Source organism: Scyliorhinus torazame, chromosome 26, assembly GCF_047496885.1.
Source record: "Scyliorhinus torazame isolate Kashiwa2021f chromosome 26, sScyTor2.1, whole genome shotgun sequence".
In the NCBI taxonomy this organism is placed as follows: Eukaryota; Metazoa; Chordata; class Chondrichthyes; order Carcharhiniformes; family Scyliorhinidae; genus Scyliorhinus; species Scyliorhinus torazame.
In genome coordinates this window covers 41527582-41553310 of record NC_092732.1, presented here as the reverse complement: position 1 = coordinate 41553310, position 25729 = coordinate 41527582, and the positions used below count along the sequence as shown (strand labels likewise).

General features: G+C 47.7%; 1 protein-coding gene across 1 annotated transcript in view; it reads right to left on the bottom strand.

The window, feature by feature from the left end:
* Nucleotides 1–25729, bottom strand: part of LOC140403000 (synaptic vesicle glycoprotein 2A-like) — a 56507-nt gene that overhangs the window by 25824 nt on the left and 4954 nt on the right. The window contains exon 2 of the mRNA XM_072490657.1: nucleotides 4102–5029. Within this exon, the coding sequence (XP_072346758.1) occupies nucleotides 4102–4678 (577 nt within the window). The 5' untranslated portion in view covers nucleotides 4679–5029. The remainder of the gene's footprint in view (nucleotides 1–4101; nucleotides 5030–25729) is intronic.

Below are 25729 nucleotides of genomic sequence, written 5' to 3'. Positions count from 1 at the left end.
GTCCACCGTTCAATAAGGTCCTGGTTGATCTGACTGTGGCCTCAACGCCTACCCCCCACAACGTGTGATGCCTTTGTTCGTCCAGAATCGATCGATCACTCCCTTGAAAATATTCAGTGAGGCAGCCTCCATAACAACTGACATAACCTATGTGTCCCTTTGGACATTCTATGTCCTAGGCTGACTCCCTCCACCCTAACCCTGTAACCCCACCTAACCTGCACACAAAGGTACAATTTTAGCACGGCCAATCCACCTAACCAGCACATTAGATTTTTAATTCCAGGGGCGAAATTCTCAGGTATCGGCGCGATGTCCGCCAACCGGCGCCAAAAACGGCGCAAATCAGTCGCGCATCGCGCCGCCCCAAAGGTGCGGAATCCTCCACCCCTTGACCGGCCGAGCCCTAACCTTGAGGGGCTAGGCCCACACCGGACTGATTTCCGCCCTGCCAGCTGGCGGAAGTGCCCCGCCAGCTGGCGCGGAAATGACATTGCCGGGCGGCGCATGCGCGGGAGCGTCAGCGGCCGCTCACGGCATCCCCGCGCATGCGCTGTGGAGGGGGTCTCTTCCGCCTCCGCCATGGTGGAGACCGTGGCGAAGGCGGAAGGAAAAGAGTGCCCCCACGGCACAAGGCCCGCCCGCGGATCGGTGGGCCCCGATCGCGGGCCAGCCCACCGTGAGGGTACCCCCCCGGGGCCAGATCGCCCCGCCCCCCAGGACCCCGGAGCACGCCCGCGCCGCCTTGTCCCGCCGGTAAGGTAGGTGGTTTAATCCACGCCGGCGGGACAGGCATTTTAGCGGCGGGACTTCGGCCCATCCGGGCCGGAGAATCGCGGGGGGGGGGGGCCGCCAACCGGCGCGGCGCGATTCCCGCCCCCGCCGAATCTCCAGTGCCGGAGAATTCGGCAATCGGCGGGGGCGGGATTCACGCCAGCCCCCGGCGATTCTCCGACCCGGCGGGGGGGGGGGGGGGGGTCGGAGAACCCTGCCCCAGATTTTTATTGAATTCAAATTGCACCACCTGGCATGGTGGGATTTGAATCTGGGTCCCCGAGATATTTGACAAAGACTCGACTCGACTCTGCCAAGTTGCCCGGGGGCCGGAGCAGAGAAGGCTACCACACGCATGTGCGGACCCGTGCTGGCCCAAGGTGCCCTCCAGTGCCCTGCTGGCACCCTGTGGGTTGGGGGGGATCGCTGCTTCTAGCGCTCCGGCCTTTACGACGGCGTCAACACTCTGCCGCTAAAACGGGGAATTCGCCCCCCCCCAGTGTCTGCAGCTCAACCTCCAGCTCAATCACTCTGAGCCGCAGACACATTTCCCCTGGGTCGTACTGGTGCCCAGGAGCACCCACATGCTGCAGTCGCAACACATGCCTGCCAGGCCATCTTTACTATGTGTCAACAGTTTATTTTTCTCACTTCATAATTTTACTCTGTATTCCAAAATCAAAATAAGCTGTGATCCTGGGGGCCACGGCTGTCTACTATCCTGACTGAGGAACAACCATCCAACATGATTTAACAACCATTTTCTGTCCTTAAGCCAACGCTGGACATTGACGCTCCTATTTCATGAACCTCAATTTTGTAAACCTGCCTCTCATGAGGTATCTTGTCAAGCACCTACTTAAAATCCATTTAGACTTCTATTGTGTTTCCTTCATCGACCTTCCCTGTAACTTCATCAAAAAGTTGAATTACGGGGCAGCACGGGGTGGCGCAGTGGGTTAGCACTGCTGCCTCACGGCGCCGAGGACCCGGGTTCGATCCCGGCTCTGGGTCACTGTCCGTGTGGAGTTTGCACATTCTCCCCGTGTCTGCGTGGGTTTCACCCCCACAACCCAAAGATGTGCAGGGCAGGTGGATTGGCCGCGCTAAATTGCCCCTTGATTGAAAAAAAAAAATGAATTGGGTACTCTAAATTTTTTATTTAAAAAAAAAAGTTGAATTACATTAGTCAAAAATCTTTTACAAATCCATGCTGGCTCTCCTTAATCAATCCAAAACTCTTCAAGTGTCTGTGAATTCTTTCCTCCTCGCTATTGCCTCTAAAACCTCACTCACCGCTGATGTTAAACTAACTGACCTGTAGTTGCGAGGAATGTCCTGGCACTTTCTCGACTGAAGGTGACACATTTGCCACTGTCCAATCGTCTGGCACCTCCGCATACCTGGGGAAGATTGGAAGATGACGACAAGCCCCTCCACGATCTCCACCCCAATTTCCTTTAGCAGCTAGCGATGCAAACCATCCGGACCAGGTGAATTATCCACTTTAAGGAAACCCGGCCTTTCCAGCACCCCCTGCCTATCAATTTTCACCATCTCTGTTTCTATCGCCGGTTTTGTCAGTTTCCTCTCCCTTAATAAGCGCCGCTGCAAAGTGGTTATTCAGTATTTTAACCTTGCCCGGCGCTCCAAGCTTACAGCACGGTAGCATCGTGGTTAGAACAATTGCTTCACAGCTCCAGGGTCCCAGGTTCGATTCCCGGCTCGGGTCACTGTCTGTGCGGAGTCTGCGCGTCCTCCCCGTGTCTGCGTGGGTTTCCTCCGGGTGCTCCGGTTTCCTCCCACAGTCCAAAGGTGTGCAGGTTAGGTGGATTGGCCGTGATAAATTGCCCTTGGTGTCTAAAATTGCCCTTAGTGTTGGGTGGGGTTACTGGGTTATGGGGATAGGGTGGAGGTGTGGACCTTGGGTAGGGTGCTCTTTCCAAGAGCCAGTGCAGACTCGATGGGCCGAATGGCCTCCTTCTGCACTGTAAATTCTATGATGATTACCCTCTTTGTCCCTAACAGGACTCACCCCAATACTACCTGCTTACTATTTGCATGACGCAACAAGATTCCCTTTTATATTGACTATGATTCTGTCCCAATATTCTCCCTTTGCCGGTCTCATTTTCCTCTTGACTTCCTCTATCAAATATTATTGTATTTGGCCTGGTTCCAATCTGAAGAATTGACCTGACCTGCATTCATACGGTCTCTCTTTCTGTTCCGTCATATGGTATTAAGATTGCCCCTTCGTGTCCAAAGATGTGAAGGTTCGGTGAGGTTACGGGGATGGAGGGTGGGGGGGGGGGGGGGGGGGGTGGGGGGGGGGGGGGGGGGGGAATTGGGAGGGTGGTGATGGCGAGTGGGCCTAGATAGGGTGCTCTTCCTGAGGGTCGGTGCAGACGCAATGGCCGAATAGCCTCCTTCTGCACTGTGGAGATTCCACGATTCTATATTCTTAACCTCCCTCGTCTTGGCTTTGATCCCTGGTCTCCTGGAGGAGGAGAAACTCCCTCCAATTAAATATCGGGAAGACTGAAGCCATTGTCTTTGGTCACCACCACAAACCTCGCTCTCTAACTCTGTCCTCAATCCCTCTCCCCCCGGGCAAGTGAGGCTGTAGCAGACTATTTGAATCATTGCATGTCTGACCCCCAGGTGGGCACCTGACCACAGATCAGTGGGAGGCTGGGCAGTGTGTGGATGTCGCGGCTCGCTCCGATTTAGTGCGTCCTCTATTTATTATTGTCGCTCCCTGAAGAGCGAATCACCTTGTCATTGTGAGATGTAATACAGACAATTGCAAACTGCGTCAGTGGCAGCCTCGAAAACACCTCGAGCACCCAGGCAGCCTCAACCAGCATTGCAGTGCCGAATTCGCTCTCAGAGTAACTAGGAACGCATAGTTTGGACTTCTGCGTCAATGTGGACGGGAATGGTTTTCAAATAACGCCCGGGGGAGCAGCGAGAATCCCAGAGAAGGAGAATGGCGTAGGGCGTCACACACACACACAGCAGGTAGGGCACTTTACCCACCATTGACGTTAAGTGAACTGATCTGTAGTTATGAGGAATGACCTGACATTTCTTAATTGAGGGTATCACATTTGCCACCTCCAATCCTCTGGCACCTGTGCACACAACGGGGCAAGGGGGATGCGCAGTGCAGGGCCCAGGGCAGCGCATGGGTTGGGGCAGTGTGTGTGGGGCGGGGTCTGGGCCTGGCACCCGGGCACACTGAGTGGGGCAGGGCCTGGAGCCCAACACAGCTCTGAAGCTTCAATCCCAATGGTCTAGGAGTTGAATGTTCCCCACACTCACCGAGCATACCCTTGTTGGAGTCAGATAGGCACATGTCCTTCTCAGCACTGGGCAACACGAACCCCACCACAAAGACCTCGACCCCGTCCGCCATGAGAGCCAGGCCCAGGACAAAATAGAGTGTCCACTGAAAGCGGCCGTGACCACATTCCTGCAGGATCAGCTCGTATTGCTGAGCCAGCTGCTCCTTTTCCTTCTCCCGGTCACCTTCCATCTCCTCGTAGTCTCTAAACTCATCCACCATGGGCTGTGTGCTTGCCATGTGCTCATCCACCATCTTGTTGGCATGGGGGATGCCCTGATACTCCCCCTCGTATATCTCGTCCTCCTCATCATGGCCCTCGGTGGCATCGCTGGAGCCGCCCTCCTCGTCGTTTCCACGCGTGTAGCCGTGTTGTGGCTGGTAGTCATCGTCGTCGTCATCCTCCTGGAATCGCGTGTAGGAACGCCGGCTGTACTCGTCCTGCAGCCGGTCCGCACCCTTGCCCACCTTCTTGGCCGCCTGCCGCTTCACCTCCTTGGCAATGTCCTTGGCCCCTCTGATGAAAGCCGTCCGGTCCTTGAAGTTGTCGTCCATGGCGACTTGGTTCGGTGGGGGCTGGTGGAGGGTGTCAGGCAGATCGACAGTGTATCCACATCCAGGAGGAAAATCCGGAGGCTTGGACACGAAGCTTCAGCAGGAATCAGATAGGGGGGCGAGCAGGGAGAGCGAGCGGGGATGTCGGGAGGAAAGTGGGGAGCAGCTGGGGACCGAGTCGAGAGATTGAGTGGGAATCAAGTGGGTCCGACTGAGCAACGAGCGAGGGTCAGATGGAGAAAAGGGGATAGCTGCTGGCAGTGTGTTAGGAGGTGGAGCAGGATGGCGACTTTGCAATCTTCTCAATCATTCCCACAGACAGGAGTAGCTGAATTGCTGGGTGAGCAGAACCTGAAAGAGAAAAAGCAGCAGTCACTTTCATTAGTTCACAGTGAAAGCAGTACAGCGTTAGAACAGATTGTGGAGGGGCAGCACGGTGGCGGAGCGGTTAGCGCTGCTGCCTCACGGCACCGAGGACCCGGGTTCGATCCCGGCTCTGGGTCACTGTCCGTGTGGAGTTTGCACATTCTCCCCGTGTCTGCGTGGGTTTCGCCCCCACAACCCAAAGATGTGCCGGGCCACGCTAAATCGCCCTTAATTGGAAAAAATGAATTGGGTACTCTAAATTTAAAAAAAAAAAGATAACAGGACTCGTAGTGACAGGGCTGCCTCACATACAGGTCCCTACAAACAGTTCTATCACCCAGAGCTCAGTCCGAGAATAGTGAGGAATGGAATGATTCACAAACATCTGTCGAAAGATTAGACGCCTCAGGTAGTTCCAAGTTCACAGCATTGGAGTGAGTTAGGGACAATACGCGAGTGGTTTCGCCAGAACGCCTGGAACTTCTACCGCCTCCTTCCCGTGAGCCAGGTGGTAGAGCCAGGACAGGGAGAGAGGATCAGTTACAGAGCATTCCGCCTTTCATATCTGTCCTGACTCTTGGCAAGAACAACTCAGCTAGCTCTCTCCCCCAGTGTTGCCACTGTTAGGGGCCAGGGTTTAGAGAACCCCAAAGTGTATCATGGGGTTCACCTGACCCACAACTTTTACTGGATTGTGGTATGGGGAGCACACGGCCCACTCTACAGGTGTGGGACAGCAGAAATGGAAAAGTATTTTTTAAAGCAAAACAATGTTTATTCTATGAACTCAAGTTAACCTTTTTAAAACATAAGTGAACATCTTAGCAACCATCGCTTCAAATACAACCCCCAAAGAATACAACACTAAGTAACGCTTAATAACTTCCCAAACAACATCCAGACAAAAAAAAACACCTTTTACCAGAAGCACATCGGGTTAAAGTCACTCCTGTTATTAGTTTTAAATCACCAGGATCGATTTACAATCTTTAGATTACAGAGAGAGATTCAGACACCTTCTGGCTGTGACTGCAGCTATCCAGCTCTGAAAACGAAACTAAAACACACCCTGCAGCAAACAGCCTAAAACGAAAGTAAAAAGCTGACAGACAGCACAGCTCCACCCACTCTCTGACATCACTGCAGGAGTAAACACCCATTTCTTAAAGGTTCTCTCACATGACACCATCCGAATTCTCTTTGTTCAGGCGCTTTTCCAATTCCGTTTTGAAAGCAGGATTAAATGTCTTCCACGGCACTCATTCCAGTGCATTCCACACCCTAACCACTCGCTGCATCACAATGCAGCTTCATGTCGTCCGTTAGCTCTTTTGCCTTCAATTGGCATCTCTCCCTCTCTGCTCTACCCCTTGTGGTTTTGAGCACCTTCATCAAATCTCCTCTCAACCCTCTCTTTTACAAGGGTACTCCGATCTATCCCTCTATCCCTCAAACTGGAGACATTCTAGTAAAACCTTTCCGTGCTCTCTCGAATCTTCATATTATTCCTAAAATGCAGATTCCAGAATTGGAAAAAAGCTCCAATTAAGACTGAATCCGTTTTCAGAAAGGTTCATCATTGACCTCCTTGCTTTTTGTGTTCAGACCAGAGGCAGGGAGGGAGATTACAGACACAGGAAATAGGAGCAGGAGGGAGGCCATTCGGCCCTTCGAGCCTGCTCCATTCATTATGATCATCCTGTTCCCGCTTTCCCCGCATTTCCTTTGATCGCTTTAGCCCCAGGCGCTCTATCTAACTGCTTCTTGCAAACATTTTATTAAAATAAATTTAGAGTAGCCAATTATTTTTCTTTTTCCAATTCAGAGGCAATTTAGCGCGGCCAATCCACCTAACCAGCACATCTTTGGGTTGTGGGGGCGAAACCCACGCAGACAATGTGCAAACTCCACATGGGCAGTGACCCAGGGTCGGGATTCGAACCCGGGTCCTCAGCGCCGCAGTCCCAGTGCTAACCACTGCGCCACATGCCACCCCTGCTTCTTGCAAACATGCAATGTTTGGGCCTCAACGAACCTTCTTTGCTGGCGAATTCCACAGGCTCACCACTCTTCCGGGTGGAGATATTTCTGGGCAGTGACAGGTACAGAGGTGGGTCAGAGAGAAATGGAGAAGGGGCCGGGAGGGCAAACAGCGAAGGGGGAGGGGTGGGAAATAGACCGCAAAGGGGGGGGGGGGGGGGGGGGGGGGCGAGAGGCCGCAAGCGGCGGAAAGAGACCAGCAGAGGGACTGCGAGAGATAGGACATAGAACATACAGTGCAGAAGGAGGCCATTCGGCCCATCGAGTCTGCACCGACCCACTTTAAGCCCTCACTTCCACCCTATCCCCGTAACCCAATAACCCCTCCCTAACCTTTTTTGGTCACTAAGGGCAATTTATCATGACCAATCCACCTAACCTGCACATGTTTGGACTGTGGGAGGAAACCGGAGCACCCGGAGGAAACCCACGCAGACACGGGGAGGACGTGCAGACTCCGCACAGACAGTGACCCAAGCCGGAATCGAACCTGGGACCCTGGAGCTGTGAAGCCACAGTGCTACCGTGCTGCCCGTATGGTGGGGGAGAAGAGACCGCAAGAGATGGGGGGGTAGAGACCGTGAGTGAAGGGGGGGGCCTCATTCTTTCTCCAAGCTCCTGTTTATTTTTCATGTTGTAAATTCTCTAAGCGCAATACAGGCACAGTTTAAACTGAAACCAATTCTCCCCCATACATGCAAACACCTTTGTTTAACATGAATCTAACCAGAGTTTACCTTTTCTTACCCAGAAACATGAAATTAAACTCACCTTATTTCTAACATCAGCAAACACAGATGCCTGGACATTTCAATGACTTTACCATCACTGAATCCCCCACTATCAACATCCCTGGGGGTTACCATTGATCAGAAACTGAACTCGAGGGCAGCACGGTGGCGCAGTGGTTAGTACTGCTGCCTCACGGCGCCGAGGTCCCAGGTTCGATCCCGGCTCTGGGTCACTGTCCGTGTAGAGTTTGCACATTCTCCCCGTGTCTGCGTGGGTTTCGCCCCCACAATCCAAAGGTGTGCAGGGGAGGTGGATTGGCCGCGCTAAATTGCCCCTTCATTGGAAAAAATTAATTGGGTACCCTAAATTTTTTTTTTTTAAAGAAAGAAATTGAACTTGACCCAGCCACATTAATACTGTGGCTACCAGGGCAGGTCAGAGGCTGGGAATCCTGCAGAGAGTAACTCACCTCCTGACCCCCCAAAGCCTGTCCACCATCGACAAGGCACAAGTTAGGAGTGCGATGGGAGACTCTCCACTTGCCTGGGTGAGCGCAGCTCCAACAACACTCGAGAAGCTCGACACCATCCAGGACAAAGTAGCCCCGCTTGATTGCTCCCCCTTCCACAAACATTCACTCCCTCCACCACCGACAAACAGTGGCAGCCGTGTGCACCGTCTACAAGATGCGCTGCAGTAACTCACCAAGGTTCCTTAGACAGCATCTTCCAAACCCACGACCACTGCCATCTAGGAGGGCAAGAGCAGCAGATACCTGGGAACCCCACCAACAGGAGGTTCCCCTCCAAGTCACTCACCACCCCGACTCGGAAATATATCGGCCGTTCCTTCACTGTCATTGGTAGCCACAGTATTAATGTGGCTGGGTCCAGTTCAGTTTCTGATCAATGGTAACCCCCAGGATGTGGATTGTGGGGGATTCAGCGACGGTAATGGGATCAAAGGGGCTGTTTAGCACGGGGCTAAATCGCTGGCTTTGAAAGCAGGCCAGCAGCACGGTTCAATTCCCGTACCGGCCTCCCCGAACAGGCGCCGGAATGTGGCGACTAGGGGCTTTTCACAGTCACTTCTTTGAAGCCGACTCGTGACAATAAGCGATTTTCATTTTCGAAGGCTATGGGGAGAAAGCAGGATTAGGCTATTGAGTTGGATGGTCAGCCATGATGGTGATGAATGGCGGAGCAGGCTCGAAGGGCCAAAAGGCCTCCTCCTGCTCCTATCTTCTATGTATCTACGTAACCCAAAAGATGTCCAGGGTAGGTGGATTGCCCCTTAATTGGAAAAAATATCTCATGAAAAAAACAAGATTGAAAGAAATACGAGCACATTGCTGTTTGATTTGGGAGGCGTATCAGAGGGCTGGGGCTGTGGGACGGGTAAAGGTAAAACACCAAGTCTTGCTTCTCCTTAGGCGCAGTGGGGGAGGGGGGGGGGGGTTAGGGGTGACTGAGGATGGACTAGGGTGGTCTCAGAGGGTGCGATCCTTACGGAAACGTGAAAGGGAGGGCAGGGGAAAGTGTGTTTGGAGTTCGGAACATGCTGAAGTTGGGCAAAATGGCAGGGGATGGTCTCCGGAATGCCAAGCTTGGTTCGGGCAAGGGAAAGCCTATCATGATTCATGGAGGGGGGGGGGGGGTTTAGAGCAGTGGGGGGGGGGGGGGGGTGAAATGGATTGCACACAGCGAAGGGCCCTGTCAATCACGCTGGGCAGAAATCCTCAAATGCGGGGGGGGGGGAAAAAAGACTTGTCAGAAGTGGTGGCTTGCAAGGTTCCATCTTAACAAAGGAGATGGAAAAACTACGAGAATGGAATGGAGCTCTTACAGGAAGCAGGGTGTGAAGAGCGCTTGCATTTCTATCTTCCTGTCACACATAGAACATACAGTGCAGAAGGAGGCCATTCGGCCCATCGAGTCTGCCCCCACTTAAGCCCTCACTTCCACCCTATCCCCATAACCCAATAAACCCTCCTAACCTTTTTTGGTCACTAAGGGCAATTTATCACGGCCAATCCACCTAACCTGCACATCTTTGCACACGAGAGTGGATAATCCCACCCTATCTATGTCCCCTTGACATTCAGTGACTTTACCGTCACCAAATCCCCCACTATCAACATCCTGGGGGTCCCCATTGATCAGAAACTGAACTGGACCCAGCCGTATAAATACTGTGGCTACCAGAGCACGTCAGAGGCTGGGAATCCTGCGGAGAGTAACTCACCACCTGGTTCCCGAAAGTTTGTCCACCATCCACAAGGCGTAAGTCAAGATTGCGATGGAATGTTCTCCAGTTGCCTGGATGAGTGCAGTTCCAACAACACTCAAACTCGACACCATCCAGAACGAAGCAGCTCATCCAGCTCCTTCACTCCTTCCAGCACTGATACTGACAGCAATGTGAACCATCTACAGGGGGCGGGATTCCGTCATCCCGGGCCCGGGCCGGGCAATTGCCGGTACCGGCGCGAATCGAACAGTTCAGCCTGTCACTCACTCCCGGGTATCTGTTATTCTATATAAACCACCCCAAACCCCTCGATTCGATTCCAGTCTGTAACTCACTCCCGGGTATCTGTTATTCTATATAAACCATCCCGAACCCCTCGGTTAGATTCCAGTCTGTAACTCACTCCCGGGTATCTGTTATTCTATATATAAACCATCCCGAACCCCTCGATTAGATTCCAGTCTGTAACTCACTCCCGGGCATCTGTTATTCTATATATAAACCACCCCAAACCCCTCAATTAGGTTCCAGTCTGTAACTCACTCCCGGCTATCTGTTATTCTATATATAAACCACCCCGAACCCTCGATTAGATTCCAGTCTGTAACTCACTCCCGGGTATCTGTTATTCTGTATATAAACCACCCCGAACCCCTCGATTAGATTCCAGTCTGTAACTCACTCCCGGGAATCTGTTATTCTATATATAAACCACCCCAAACCCCTCGATTAGATTCCAGTCTGTAACTCACTCCCGGGTATCTGTTATTCTGTATATAAACCACCCCGAACCCCTCGATTAGATTCCAGTCTGTAACTCACTCCCGGGAATCTGTTATTCTATATATAAACCACCCCGAACCCCTCGATTAGATTCCAGTCTGTAACTCACTCCCGGGTATCTGTGGTTCTATATATAAACCACCCCGAACCCCTCGATTAGATTCCAGTCTGTAACTCACTCCCGGGTATCTGTTATTCTATATATAAACCACCATGAACCCCTCGATTAGATTCCAGTCTGTAACTCACTCCCGGGTATTTGTTATTCGATATATAAACCACCCCAAACCCCTCGATTAGATTCCAGTCTGTAAGGCTCTCCCGGGTATCTGTTATTCTATATATAAACCACCCTGAACCCCTCGATTAGATTCCAGTCTGTAACTCACTCCCCGGTATCTGTTATTCTATATATAAACCACCCCGAATCCCTCGATTAGATTCCAGTCTGTAACTCACTCCCGGGTATCTGTTATTGTATATAAACCATCCCGAACCCCTCGATTAGATTCCAGTCTGTAACTCACTCCCGGATATCTGTTATTCTATATATAAACCACCCTGAACCCCTCGATTAGATTCCAGTCTGTAACTCACTCCCGGGTATCTGTTATTCTATATATAAACCACCCCGAACCCCTCGATTAGATTCCAGTCTGTAACTCACTCCCGGGTATCTGTAATTCTATACATAAACCCCCCTGAACCCCTCGATTAGATTTCAGTCTGTCACTCACTCCCGGGTATCTGTTATTCTATATAAACCACCCCGAACCCCTCGATTAGATTCCAGTCTGTAACTCACTCCCGGGTATCTGTTATTCTATATATAAACCACCCCGAACCCCTCGATTAGATTCCAGTCTGTAACTCACTCCCGGGTATCTGTTATTCTATATATAAACCACCCCGAACCCCTCGATTAGATTCCAGTCTGTAACTCACTCCCGGGTATCTGTTATTCTATGTATAAACCACCCCGAACCCCTCGATTAGATTCCAGTCTGTAACTCACTCCCGGGTATCTGTTATTCTATATATAAACCACCCTGAACCCCTCGATTAGATTCCAGTCTGTAACTCACTCCCGGGTATCTGTTATTCTATATATAAACCACCCCGAACCCCTCGATTATATTACAGTCTGTAACTCACTCCCGGGTATCTGTCCTTCTATATATAAACCACCCCGAATCCCTCGATTAGATTCCAGTCTGTAACTCACTCCCGGGTATCTGTTATTCTATATACAAACCCCCCCGAACCCCTCGATTAGATTCCGGTCTGTAACTCACTCCCGGGTATCTGTTATTCTATATATAAACCACCCCGAACCCCTCGATTAGATTCCAGTCTGTAACTCACTCCCGGGTATCTGTTATTCTATATATAAACCATCCCGAACCCCTCGATTAGATTCCAGTCTGTAACTCACTCCCGGGTATCTGTTATTCTGTGTATAAACCACCCCGAACCCCTCGATTAGATTCCAGTCTGTAACTCACTCCCGGGTATCTGTTATTCTATATAAACCACCCCGAACCCCTCGATTAGATTCCAGTCTGTAACTCACTCCCGGGTATCTGTTATTCTATATAAACCATCCTGAACCCCTCGATTAGATTCCAGTCTGTAACTCACTCCCGGGTATCTGTTATTCTATATATAAACCACCCCGAACCCCTCGATTAGATTCCAGTCTGTAACTCACTCCTGGGTATCTGTTATTCTATATATAAACCACCCTGAACCCCTCGATCAGATTCCAGTCTGTAACTCACTCCCGGGTATCTGTTATTCCATCTATAAACCACCCCGAACCCCTCGATTAGATTCCAGTCTGTAACTCACTCCCGGGTATCTGTTATTCTATATATAAACCACCCCGAACCCCTCGATTAGATTCCAGTCTGTAACTCACTCCCGGGTATCTGTTATTCTATATATAAACCACCCCGAACCCCTCGATTAGATTCCAGTCTGTAACTCACTCCCGGGTATCTGTTATTCTATATAAACCATCCTGAACCCCTCGATTAGATTCCAGTCTGTAACTCACTCCCAGGTATCTGTTATTCTATATATAAACCACCCTGAACCCCTCGATTAGATTCCAGTCTGTAACTCACTCCCGGGTATCTGTTATTCTATATATAAACCACCCCGAACCCCTCGATTAGATTCCAGTCTGTAACTCACTCCCGGGTATCTGTTATTCTATATATAAACCACACCGAACCCCTCGATAAGATTCCAGTCTGTAACTCACTCCCGGGTATCTGTTATTCTATATATAAACCACCCCGAACCCCTCGATTAGATTCCAGTCTGTAACTCACTCCCGCGTATCTGTTATTCTATATATAAACCACACCGAACCCCTCGATAAGATTCCAGTCTGTAACTCACTCCCGGGTATCTGTTATTGTATATATAAACCACCCCGAACCCCTCGATTAGATTCCAGTCTGTAACTCACTCGTGGGTCTCTGTTATTCTATATATAAACCACCCTGAACCCCTCGATTAGATTCCAGTCTGTAACTCACTCCCGGGTACCTGTTATTCTGTATATAAACCACCCGGAACCCCTCGATTAGATTCCAGTCTGTAACTCACCCCCGGGTATCTGTTATTCTATATATAAACCACCCCGAACCCCTCGATTAGATTCCAGTCTGTAACTCACTCCCGGGTATCTGTTATTCTATATATAAACCACCCCGAACCCCTCGATTAGATTCCAGTCTGTAACTCACTTCCGGGTATCTGTTATTCTATATATAAACCACCCGAACCACTCGATTAGATTCCAGTCTGTAACTCACTCCCGGGTATCTGTTATTCTATATATAAACCACCCCGAACCCCTCGATTAGATTCCAGTCAGTAACTCACTCCCGGGTATCTGTTATTCTATATAAACCACCCCGAACCCCTCGATTAGATTCCAGTCTGTAACTCACTCCCGGGTGTCTGTTATTCTATATATAAACCACCCCGAACCCCTCGATTAGATTCCAGTCTGTAACTCACTCCCGGGTATCTGTTATTCTATATATAAACCACCCTGAACCCCTCGATTAGATTCCAGTCTGTAACTCACTCCCGGGTATCTGTTATTCTATATATAAACCACCCCGAACCCCTCGATTAGATTCCAGTCTGTAACTCATTCCCGGGTATCTGTTATTCTATATATAAACCACCCGAACCACTCGATTAGATTCCAGTCTGTAACTCACTCCCGGGTATCTGTTATTCTATATATAAACCACCCCGAACACCTCGATTAGATTCCAGTCTGTAACTCACTCCCGGGTATCTGTTATTCTATATATAAACCACCCCAAACCCCTCGATTAGATTCCAGTCTGTAACTCACTCCCGGGTATCTGTTATTCTATATATAAACCACCCCGAACCCCTCGATTCGATTCCAGTCTGTAACTCACTCCCGGGTATCTGTTATTCTATATATAAACCATCCTGAACCCCTCGATTAGATTCCAGTCTGTAACTCACTCCCGGGTATCTGTTATTCTATATATAAACCATCCTGAACCCCTCGATTAGATTCCAGTCTGTAACTCACTACCGGGTATCTGTTATTCTATATATAAACCATCCCGAACCCTTCGATTAGATTCCAGTCTGTAACTCACTCCCGGGTATCTGTTATTCTATATATAAACCATCCCGAACCCCTCGATTAGATTCCAGTCTGTAACTCACTCCCGGGTATCTGTTATTCTATATATAAACCACCCCGAACCCCTCGATTAGATTCCAGTCTGTAACTCACTCCCGGGTATCTGTTATTCTATATATAAACCACCCCAAACCCCTCGATTAGATTCCAGTCTGTAACTCACTCCCGGGTATCTGTTATTCTATATAAACCACCCGAACCGCTCGATTAGATTCCAGTCTGTAACTCACTCCCGGGTATCTGTTGTTCTATATATAAACCACCCCGAACACCTCGATTAGATTCCAGTCTGTAACTCACTCCCGGGTATCTGTTATTCTATATAAACCACCCGAACCGCTCGATTAGATTCCAGTCTGTCACTCACTCCCGGGTGTCTGTTATTCTATATATAAACCACCCCGAACCCCTCGATTAGATTCCCGTCTGTAACTCACTCCCGGGTATCTGTTATTCTATATATAAACCACCCCGAACCCCTCGATTAGATTCCCGTCTGTAACTCACTCCCGGGTATCTGTTATTCTATATATAAACCACCCCGAACCCCTCGATTAGACTCCAGTCTGTAACTCACTCCCGGGTATCTGTTATTCTATATATAAACCATCCTGAACCCCTCGATTAGATTCCAGTCTGTAACTCACTCCCGGGTGTCTGTTATTCTTTATAAACCACCCTGAACCCCTCGATTAGATTCCGGTCTGTAACTCACTCCCGGGTATCTGTTATTCTATATATAAACCATCCTGAACCCCTCGATTAGATTCCAGTCTGTAACTCACTCCCGGGTATCTGTTATTTTATATATAAACCACCCTGAACCCCTCGATTAGATTCCATTCTGTAACTCACTCCCGGGTATCTGTTATTCTATACATAAACCATCCTGAACCCCTCGATTAGATTCCAGTCTGTAACTCACTCCCGGGTATCTGTTATTCTATATATAAACCATCCCGAACCCTTCGATTAGATTCCAGTCTGTAACTCACTCCCGGGTATCTGTTATTCTATATATAAACCATCCCGAACCCCTCGATTAGATTCCAGTCTGTAACTCACTCCCGGGTATCTGTTATTCTATATATAAACCACCCCGAACCCCTCGATTAGATTCCAGTCTGTAACTCACTCCCGGGTATCTGTTATTCTATATATAAACCACCCTGAACCCCTCGATTAGATTCCAGTCTGTAACTCACTCCCGGGTATCTGTTATTCTATATATAAACCACCCCGAACCCCTCGATTTGATTCCAGTCTGTAACTCACTCCCGGGTATCTGTTATTCTATATATAAACCACCCTGAACCCCTCGATTAGATTCCAGTCTGTAACTCACTCCCGGGTATCTGTTATTCTATATAATCCATCCCGAACCCCTCGATTAGATTCCAGTCTGTAACTCACTCCCGGGTATCTGTTATTCTATATATAAACCACCCCGAACCCCTCGATTAGATTCCAGACTGTAACTCACCCCCGGGTATCTGTTAATCTATATATAAACCATCCCGAACCCCTCGATTAGATTCCAGTCTGTAACTCTATCCCGGGTATCTGTTATTCTATATAAACCACCCTGAACCCCTCGATTAGATTCCAGTCTGTAACTCACTCCCGGGTATCTGTTATTCTATATATAAACCACCCTGAACCCCTCGATTAGATTCCAGACTGTAACTCACCCCCGGGTATCTGTTAATCTATATTTAAACCATCCCGAACCCCTCGATTAGATTCCAGTCTGTAACTCACTCCCGGGTATCTGTTATTCTATATAATCCATCCCGAACCTCTCGATTAGATTCCAGTCTGTCACTCACTCCCGGGTATCTGTTATTCTATATAAACCACCCGAACCCCTCGATTAGATTCCAGTCCGTAACTCACTCCCAGGTATCTGTTATTCTATATATAAACCACCCTGAACCCCTCGATTAGATTCCAGTCTGTAACTCACTCCCGGGTATCTGTTATTCTATATATAAACCACCCCGAACCCCTCGATTAGATTCCAGTCTGTAACTCACTCCCGGGTATCTGTTATTCTATATAAACCACCCGAACCCCTCGATTAGATTCCAGTCTGTCACTCACTCCCGGGTGTCTGTTATTCTATATAAACCATCCCGAACCCCTCGATTAGATTCCAGTCTGTCACTCACTCCCGGGTATCTGTTATTCTATATAAACCATCCCGAACCCCTCGATTAGATTCCAGTCTGTCACTCACTCCCGGGTATCTGTTATTCTATATAAACCATCCCGAACCCCTCGATTAGATTCCAGTCTGTCACTCACTCCCGGGTATCTGTTATTCTATATATAAACCACCCCGAACCCCTCGATTAGATTCCAGTCTGTAACTCACTCCCGGGTATCTGTTATTCTATATATAAACCACCCTGAACCCCTCGATTAGATTCCAGTCTGTAACTCACTCCCGGGTATCTGTTATTCTATATATAAACCACCCCGAACCCCTCGATTAGATTCCAGTCTGTAACTCACTCCCGGGTATCTGTTATTCTATATATAAACCACCCTGAACATCTCGATTAGATTCCAGTCTGTAACTCACTCCCGGGTACCTGTTATTCTATATATAAACCACCCCGAACCCCTCGATTAGATTCCAGTCTGTAACTCACTCCCGGGTATCTGTTATTCTATATATAAACCACCCCGAACCCCTCGATTAGATTCCAGTCTGTAACTCACTCCCGGGTATCTGTTATTCTATATATAAACCACCCCGAACCCCTCGATTAGATTCCAGTCTGTAACTCACTCCCGGGTATCTGTTATTCTATATATAAACCACCCCGAACCCCTCGATTAGATTCCAGACTGTAACTCACTCCCGGGTATCTGTTATTCTATATATAAACCACCCCGAACCCCTCGATTAGATTCCAGTCTGTCACTCACTCCCGGGTGTCTGTTATTCTATATAAACCATCCCGAACCCCTCGATTAGATTCCAGTCTGTCACTCACTCCCGGGTATCTGTTATTCTATATAAACCATCCCGAACCCCTCGATTAGATTCCAGTCTGTCACTCACTCCCGGGTATCTGTTATTCTATATAAACCATCCCGAACCCCTCGATTAGATTCCAGTCTGTCACTCACTCCCGGGTATCTGTTATTCTATATATAAACCACCCCGAACCCCTCGATTAGATTCCAGTCTGTCACTCACTCCCGGGTATCTGTTATTCTATATATAAACCATCCCGAACCTGTCGATTAGATTCCAGTCTGTAACTCACTCCCGGGTATCTGTTATTCTATATATAAACCACCCCGAACCCCTCGATTAGATTCCAGTCTGTAACTCACTCCCGGGTCTCTGTTATTCTATATATAAACCACCCCGAACCCCTCGATTAGATTCCAGTCTGTAACTCACTCCCGGGTATCTGTTATTCTATATATAAACCACCCCAAACCCCTCGATTAGATTCCAGTCTGTAACTCACTCCCGGGTATCTGTTATTCTATATAAACCATCCCGAACCCCTCGATTAGATTCCAGTCTGTAACTCACTCCCGGGTATCTGTTATTCTATATATAAACCACCCCGAACACCTCGATTAGATTCCAGTCTGTAACTCACTCCCGGGTATCTGTTATTCTAATTCGAAACCACCCCGAACCCCTCGATTAGATTCCAGTCTGTAACTCACTCCCAGGTATCTGTTATTCTACATATAAACCACCCTGAACCCCTCGATTAGATTCCAGTGTGTAACTCACTCCCGGGTATCTGTTATTCTTTATATAAACCACCCCGAACCCCTCGATTAGATTCGAGCCTGTAACTCGCTCCCGGGTATCTGTTATTCTATATAAACCATCCCGAACCCCTCGATTAGATTCCAGTCTGTAACTCACTCCCGGGTATCTGTTATTCTATATTTAAACCACCCCGAACCCCTCGATTAGATTCCAGTCTGTAACTCATTCCCGGGTATCTGGTATTCTATATATAAACCATCCCGAACACCTCGATTAGATTCCAGTCTGTAACTCATTCCCGGGTGTCTGTTATTCTATATATAAACCATCCCGAACCCCTCGATTAGATTCGAGCCTGTAACTCACTCCCGGGTGTCTGTTATTCTATATATCAACCACCCCGAATGTCTCGATTAGATTCCAGTCTGTAACTCACTCCCGGGTATCTGTTATTCTATATATAAAACACCCCGAACCCCTCGATTAGATTCCAGTCTGTAACTCACTCCCGGGTATCTGTTATTCTATATATAAAACACCCCGAACCCCTCGATTAGATTCCAGTCAGTAACTCACTCCCGGGTGTCTGTTATTCTCTATATAAACCACCCCGAACCCCTCGATTAGATTCCAGTCTGTAACTCACTCCCGGGTATCTGTTATTCTATATATAAACCATCCCAAAGCCCTCGATTAGATTCCAGTCTGTAACTCACTCCCGGGTATCTGTTATTCTATATATAAACCACCCCGAACCCCTCGATTAGATTCCAGTCTGTAACTCACTCCCGGGTATCTGTTATTCTATATATAAACCACCCCGAACCCCTCGATTAGATTCCAGTCTGTAACTCACTCCCGCGTATCTGTTATTATATATATAAACCACCCCGAACCCCTCGATTAGATTCCAGTCTGTAACTCACTCCCGGGTATCTGTTATTCTATATATAAACCACCCCGAACCCCTCGATTAGATTCCAGTCTGTAACTCACTCCCGGGTATCTGTTATTCTGTATATAAACCACCCCGAACCCCTCGATTAGATTCCAGTCTGTAACACACTCCCGGGTATCTGTTATTCTATATATAAACCACCCCGAACCCCTCGATTAGATTCCAGTCTGTAACTCACTCCCGGGTATCTGTTATTCTATATATAAACCACCCCGAACCCCTCGATTAGATTCCAGTCTGTAACTCACTCCCGCGTATCTGTTATTCTATATATAAACCACCCCGAACCCCTCGATTAGATTCCAGTCTGTAACTCACTCCCGGGTATCTGTTATTCTATATATAAACCACCCCGAACCTCTCGATTAGATTTCAGTCTGTAACTCACTCCCGGGTATCTGTTACTCTGTATATAAACCACCCTGAACCCCTCGATTAGATTCCAGTCTGTAACTCACTCCCGGGTATCTGTTATTCTATATATAAACCACCCCGAACCCCTCGATTATATTCCAGTCTGTAACTCATTCCCAGGTATCTGTTATTCTATACATAAACCACCCCGAACCCCTCGATTAGATTCCAGTCTGTAACTCACTCCCGGGTATCTGTTATTCTATATATAAACCACCCCGAACCCCTCGATTAGATTCCAGTCTGTAACTCACTCCCGGGTATCTGTTATTCTATATATAAACCACCCCGAACCCCTCGATTAGATTCCAGTCTGTAACTCACTCCCGGGTATCTGTTATTCTATATATAAACCACCCCGAACCCCTCGATTAGATTCCAGACTGTAACTCACTCCCGGGTATCTGTTATTCTATATATAAACCACCCCGAACCCCTCGATTAGATTCCAGTCTGTCACTCACTCCCGGGTGTCTGTTATTCTATATAAACCATCCCGAACCCCTCGATTAGATTCCAGTCTGTCACTCACTCCCGGGTATCTGTTATTCTATATAAACCATCCCGAACCCCTCGATTAGATTCCAGTCTGTCACTCACTCCCGGGTATCTGTTATTCTATATAAACCATCCCGAACCCCTCGATTAGATTCCAGTCTGTCACTCACTCCCGGGTATCTGTTATTCTATATATAAACCACCCCGAACCCCTCGATTAGATTCCAGTCTGTAACTCACTCCCGGGTATCTGTTATTCTATATATAAACCACCCTGAACCCCTCGATTAGATTCCAGTCTGTAACTCACTCCCGGGTATCTGTTATTCTATATATAAACCACCCCGAACCCCTCGATTAGATTCCAGTCTGTAACTCACTCCCGGGTATCTGTTATTCTATATATAAACCACCCTGAACATCTCGATTAGATTCCAGTCTGTAACTCACTCCCGGGTACCTGTTATTCTATATATAAACCACCCCGAACCCCTCGATTAGATTCCAGTCTGTAACTCACTCCCGGGTATCTGTTATTCTATATATAAACCACCCCGAACCCCTCGATTAGATTCCAGTCTGTAACTCACTCCCGGGTATCTGTTATTCTATATATAAACCACCCCGAACCCCTCGATTAGATTCCAGTCTGTAACTCACTCCCGGGTATCTGTTATTCTATATATAAACCACCCCGAACCCCTCGATTAGATTCCAGACTGTAACTCACTCCCGGGTATCTGTTATTCTATATATAAACCACCCCGAACCCCTCGATTAGATTCCAGTCTGTCACTCACTCCCGGGTGTCTGTTATTCTATATAAACCATCCCGAACCCCTCGATTAGATTCCAGTCTGTCACTCACTCCCGGGTATCTGTTATTCTATATAAACCATCCCGAACCCCTCGATTAGATTCCAGTCTGTCACTCACTCCCGGGTATCTGTTATTCTATATAAACCATCCCGAACCCCTCGATTAGATTCCAGTCTGTCACTCACTCCCGGGTATCTGTTATTCTATATATAAACCACCCCGAACCCCTCGATTAGATTCCAGTCTGTCACTCACTCCCGGGTATCTGTTATTCTATATATAAACCATCCCGAACCTGTCGATTAGATTCCAGTCTGTAACTCACTCCCGGGTATCTGTTATTCTATATAAACCATCCCGAACCGCTCGATTAGATTCCAGTCTGTAACTCACTCCCGGGTATCTGTTATTCTATATATAATCCACCCCAAATCCCTCGATCAGATTCCAGTCTGTAACTCACTCCCGGGTATCTGTTATTCTATATATAAACCACCCCGAGCCCCTCGATTAGATTCCAGTCTGTAACTCACTCCCGGGTAACTGTTATTCTATATATAAACCACCCTGAACCCCTCGATTAGATTCCAGTCTGTAACTCACTCCCGGGTATCTGTTATTCTATATATAAACCACCCCGAACCCCTCGATTAGATTCCAATCTGTAACTCACTCCCGGGTCTCTGTTATTCTATATATAAACCACCCCGAACCCCTCGATTAGATTCCAGTCTGTAACTCACTCCCGGGTCTCTGTTATTCTATATATAAACCACCCCGAACCCCTCGATTAGATTCCAGTCTGTAACTCACTCCCGGGTATCTGTTATTCTATATATAAACCACCCCAAACCCCTCGATTAGATTCCAGTCTGTAACTCACTCCCGGGTATCTGTTATTCTATATAAACCATCCCGAACCCCTCGATTAGATTCCAGTCTGTAACTCACTCCCGGGTATCTGTTATTCTATATATAAACCACCCTGAACCCCTCGATTAGATTCCAGTCTGTAACTCACTCCCGGGTATCTGTTATTCCATATATAAACCATCCCGAACCCCTCGATTAGATTCCAGTCTGTAACTCACTCCCGGGTATCTGTTATTCTATATATAAACCATCCCGAACCCCTCGATTATATTCCAGTCTGTAACTCACTCCCGGGTATCTGTGATTCTATATATAAACCATCCCGAACCCCTCGATTAGATTCCAGTCTGTAACTCACTCCCGGGTATCTGTTATTCTATATAAACCACCCTGAACCCCTCGATTAGATTCCAGTCTGTAACTCACTCCCGGGTATCTGTTCTATATATAAACCATCCCGAACCCCTCGATTAGATTCCGGTCTGTAACTCACTCCCGGGTATCTGTTATTCTATATAAACCACCCCGAACCCCTCGATTAGATTCCAGTCTGTCACTCACTCCCGGGTATCTGTTATTCTATATATAAACCACCCCAAACCCCTCGATTAGATTCGAGCCTGTAACTCACTCCCGGGTATCTGTTATTCTATATAAACCATCCAGAACCCCTCGATTAGATTCCAGTCTGTAACTCATTCCCGGGTATCTGTTATTCGATATATAAACCATCCCGAACCCCTCGATTAGATTCCAGTCTGTAACTCACTCCCGGGTATCTGTTATTCTATACATAAACCACCCCGAACCCCTCGATTAGATTCCAGTCTGTAACTCACTCCCGGGTATCTGTTATTCTATATATAAACCACCCCGAACCCCTCGATTAGATTCCAGTCTGTAACTCACACCCAGGTATCTGTTATTCTATATATAAACCACCATGAACCCCTCGATTAGATTCCAGTCTGTAACTCATTCCCGGGTATCTGTTATTCTATATATAAACCATCCCGAACCCTTCAATTAGATTCCAGTCTGTAACTCACTCCCGGGTATCTGTTATTCTATATATAAACCACCCCGAACACCTCGATTAGATTCCAGTCTGTAACTCATTCCCGGGTGTCTGTTATTCTCTCTATAAACCACCATGAACCCCTCGATTAGATTCCAGTCTGTAACTCATTCCCGGGTATCTGTTATTCTATATATAAACCATCCCGAACCCTTCAATTAGATTCCAGTCTGTAACTCACTCCCGGGTATCTGTTATTCTATATATAAACCACCCCGAACACCTCGATTAGATTCCAGTCTGTAACTCACTCCCGGGTATCTGTTATTCTAATTCGAAACCACCCCGAACCCCTCGATTAGATTCCAGTCTGTAACTCACTCCCGGGTATCTGTTATTCTATATATAAACCACCCCGAACCCCTCGATTAGATTCCAGTCTGTAACTCACTCCCGGGTATCTGTTATTCTATATATAAACCACCCCGAACCCCTCGATTAGATTCCAGTCTGTAACTCACTCCCGGGTATCTGTTATTCTATATATAAACCACCCCGAACCCCTCGATTAGATTCCAGACTGTAACTCACTCCCGGGTATCTGTTATTCTATATATAAACCACCCCGAACCCCTCGATTAGATTCCAGTCTGTCACTCACTCCCGGGTGTCTGTTATTCTATATAAACCATCCCGAACCCCTCGATTAGATTCCAGTCTGTCACTCACTCCCGGGTATCTGTTATTCTATATAAACCATCCCGAACCCCTCGATTAGATTCCAGTCTGTCACTCACTCCCGGGTATCTGTTATTCTATATAAACCATCCCGAACCCCTCGATTAGATTCCAGTCTGTCACTCACTCCCGGGTATCTGTTATTCTATATATAAACCACCCCGAACCCCTCGATTAGATTCCAGTCTGTAACTCACTCCCGGGTATCTGTTATTCTATATATAAACCACCCTGAACCCCTCGATTAGATTCCAGTCTGTAACTCACTCCCGGGTATCTGTTATTCTATATATAATCCACCCCGAACCCCTCGATTAGATTCCAGTCTGTAACTCACTCCCGGGTATCTGTTATTCTATATATAAACCACCCTGAACATCTCGATTAGATTCCAGTCTGTAACTCACTCCCGGGTACCTGTTATTCTATATATAAACCACCCCGAACCCCTCGATTAGATTCCAGTCTGTAACTCACTCCCGGGTATCTGTTATTCTATATATAAACCACCCCGAACCCCTCGATTAGATTCCAGTCTGTAACTCATTCCCGGGTGTCTGTTATTCTATATATAAACCACCATGAACCCCTCGATTAGATTCCTGTCTGTAACTCATTCCCGGGTATCTGTTATTCTATATATAAACCATCCCGAACCCTTCAATTAGATTCCAGTCTGTAACTCACTCCCGGGTATCTGTTATTCTATATATAAACCACCCCGAACACCTCGATTAGATTCCAGTCTGTAACTCATTCCCGGGTGTCTGTTATTCTCTCTATAAACCACCATGAACCCCTCGATTAGATTCCAGTCTGTAACTCATTCCCGGGTATCTGTTATTCTATATATAAACCATCCCGAACCCTTCAATTAGATTCCAGTCTGTAACTCACTCCCGGGTATCTGTTATTCTATATATAAACCACCCCGAACACCTCGATTAGATTCCAGTCTGTAACTCACTCCCGGGTATCTGTTATTCTAATTCGAAACCACCCCGAACCCCTCGATTAGATTCCAGTCTGTAACTCACTCCCAGGTATCTGTTATTCTACATATAAACCACCCTGAACCCCTCGATTAGATTCCAGTGTGTAACTCACTCCCGGGTATCTGTTATTCTTTATATAAACCACCCCGAACCCCTCGATTAGATTCGAGCCTGTAACTCGCTCCCGGGTATCTGTTATTCTATATAAACCATCTCGAACCCCTCGATTAGATTCCAGTCTGTAACTCACTCCCGGGTATCTGTTATTCTATATTTAAACCACCCCGAACCCCTCGATTAGATTCCAGTCTGTAACTCATTCCCGGGTATCTGTTATTCTATATATAAACCATCCCGAACACCTCGATTAGATTCCAGTCTGTAACTCATTCCCGGGTGTCTGTTATTCTATATATAAACCATCCCGAACCCCTCGATTAGATTCGAGCCTGTAACTCACCCCCGGGTGTCTGTTATTCTATATATCAACCACCCCGAACGTCTCGATTAGATTCCAGTCTGTAACTCACTCCCGGGTATCTGTTATTCTATATATAAAACACCCCGAACCCCTCGATTAGATTCCAGTCTGTAACTCACTCCCGGGTATCTGTTATTCTATATATAAAACACCCCGAACCCCTCGATTAGATTCCAGTCAGTAACTCACTCCCGGGTGTCTGTTATGCTCTATATAAACCACCCCGAACCCCTCGATTAGATTCCAGTCTGTAACTCACTCCCGGGTATCTGTTATTCTATATATAAACCACCCCAAAGCCCTCGATTAGATTCCAGTCTGTAACTCACTCCCGGGTATCTGTTATTCTATATATAAACCACCCCGAACCCCTCGATTAGATTCCAGTCTGTAACTCACTCCCGGGTATCTGTTATTCTATATATAAACCACCCCGAACCCCTCGATTAGATTCCAGTCTGTAACTCACTCCCGCGTATCTGTTATTATATATATAAACCACCCCGAACCCCTCGATTAGATTCCAGTCTGTAACTCACTCCCGGGTATCTGTTATTCTATATATAAACCACCCCGAACCCCTCGATTAGATTCCAGTCTGTAACTCACTCCCGGGTATCTGT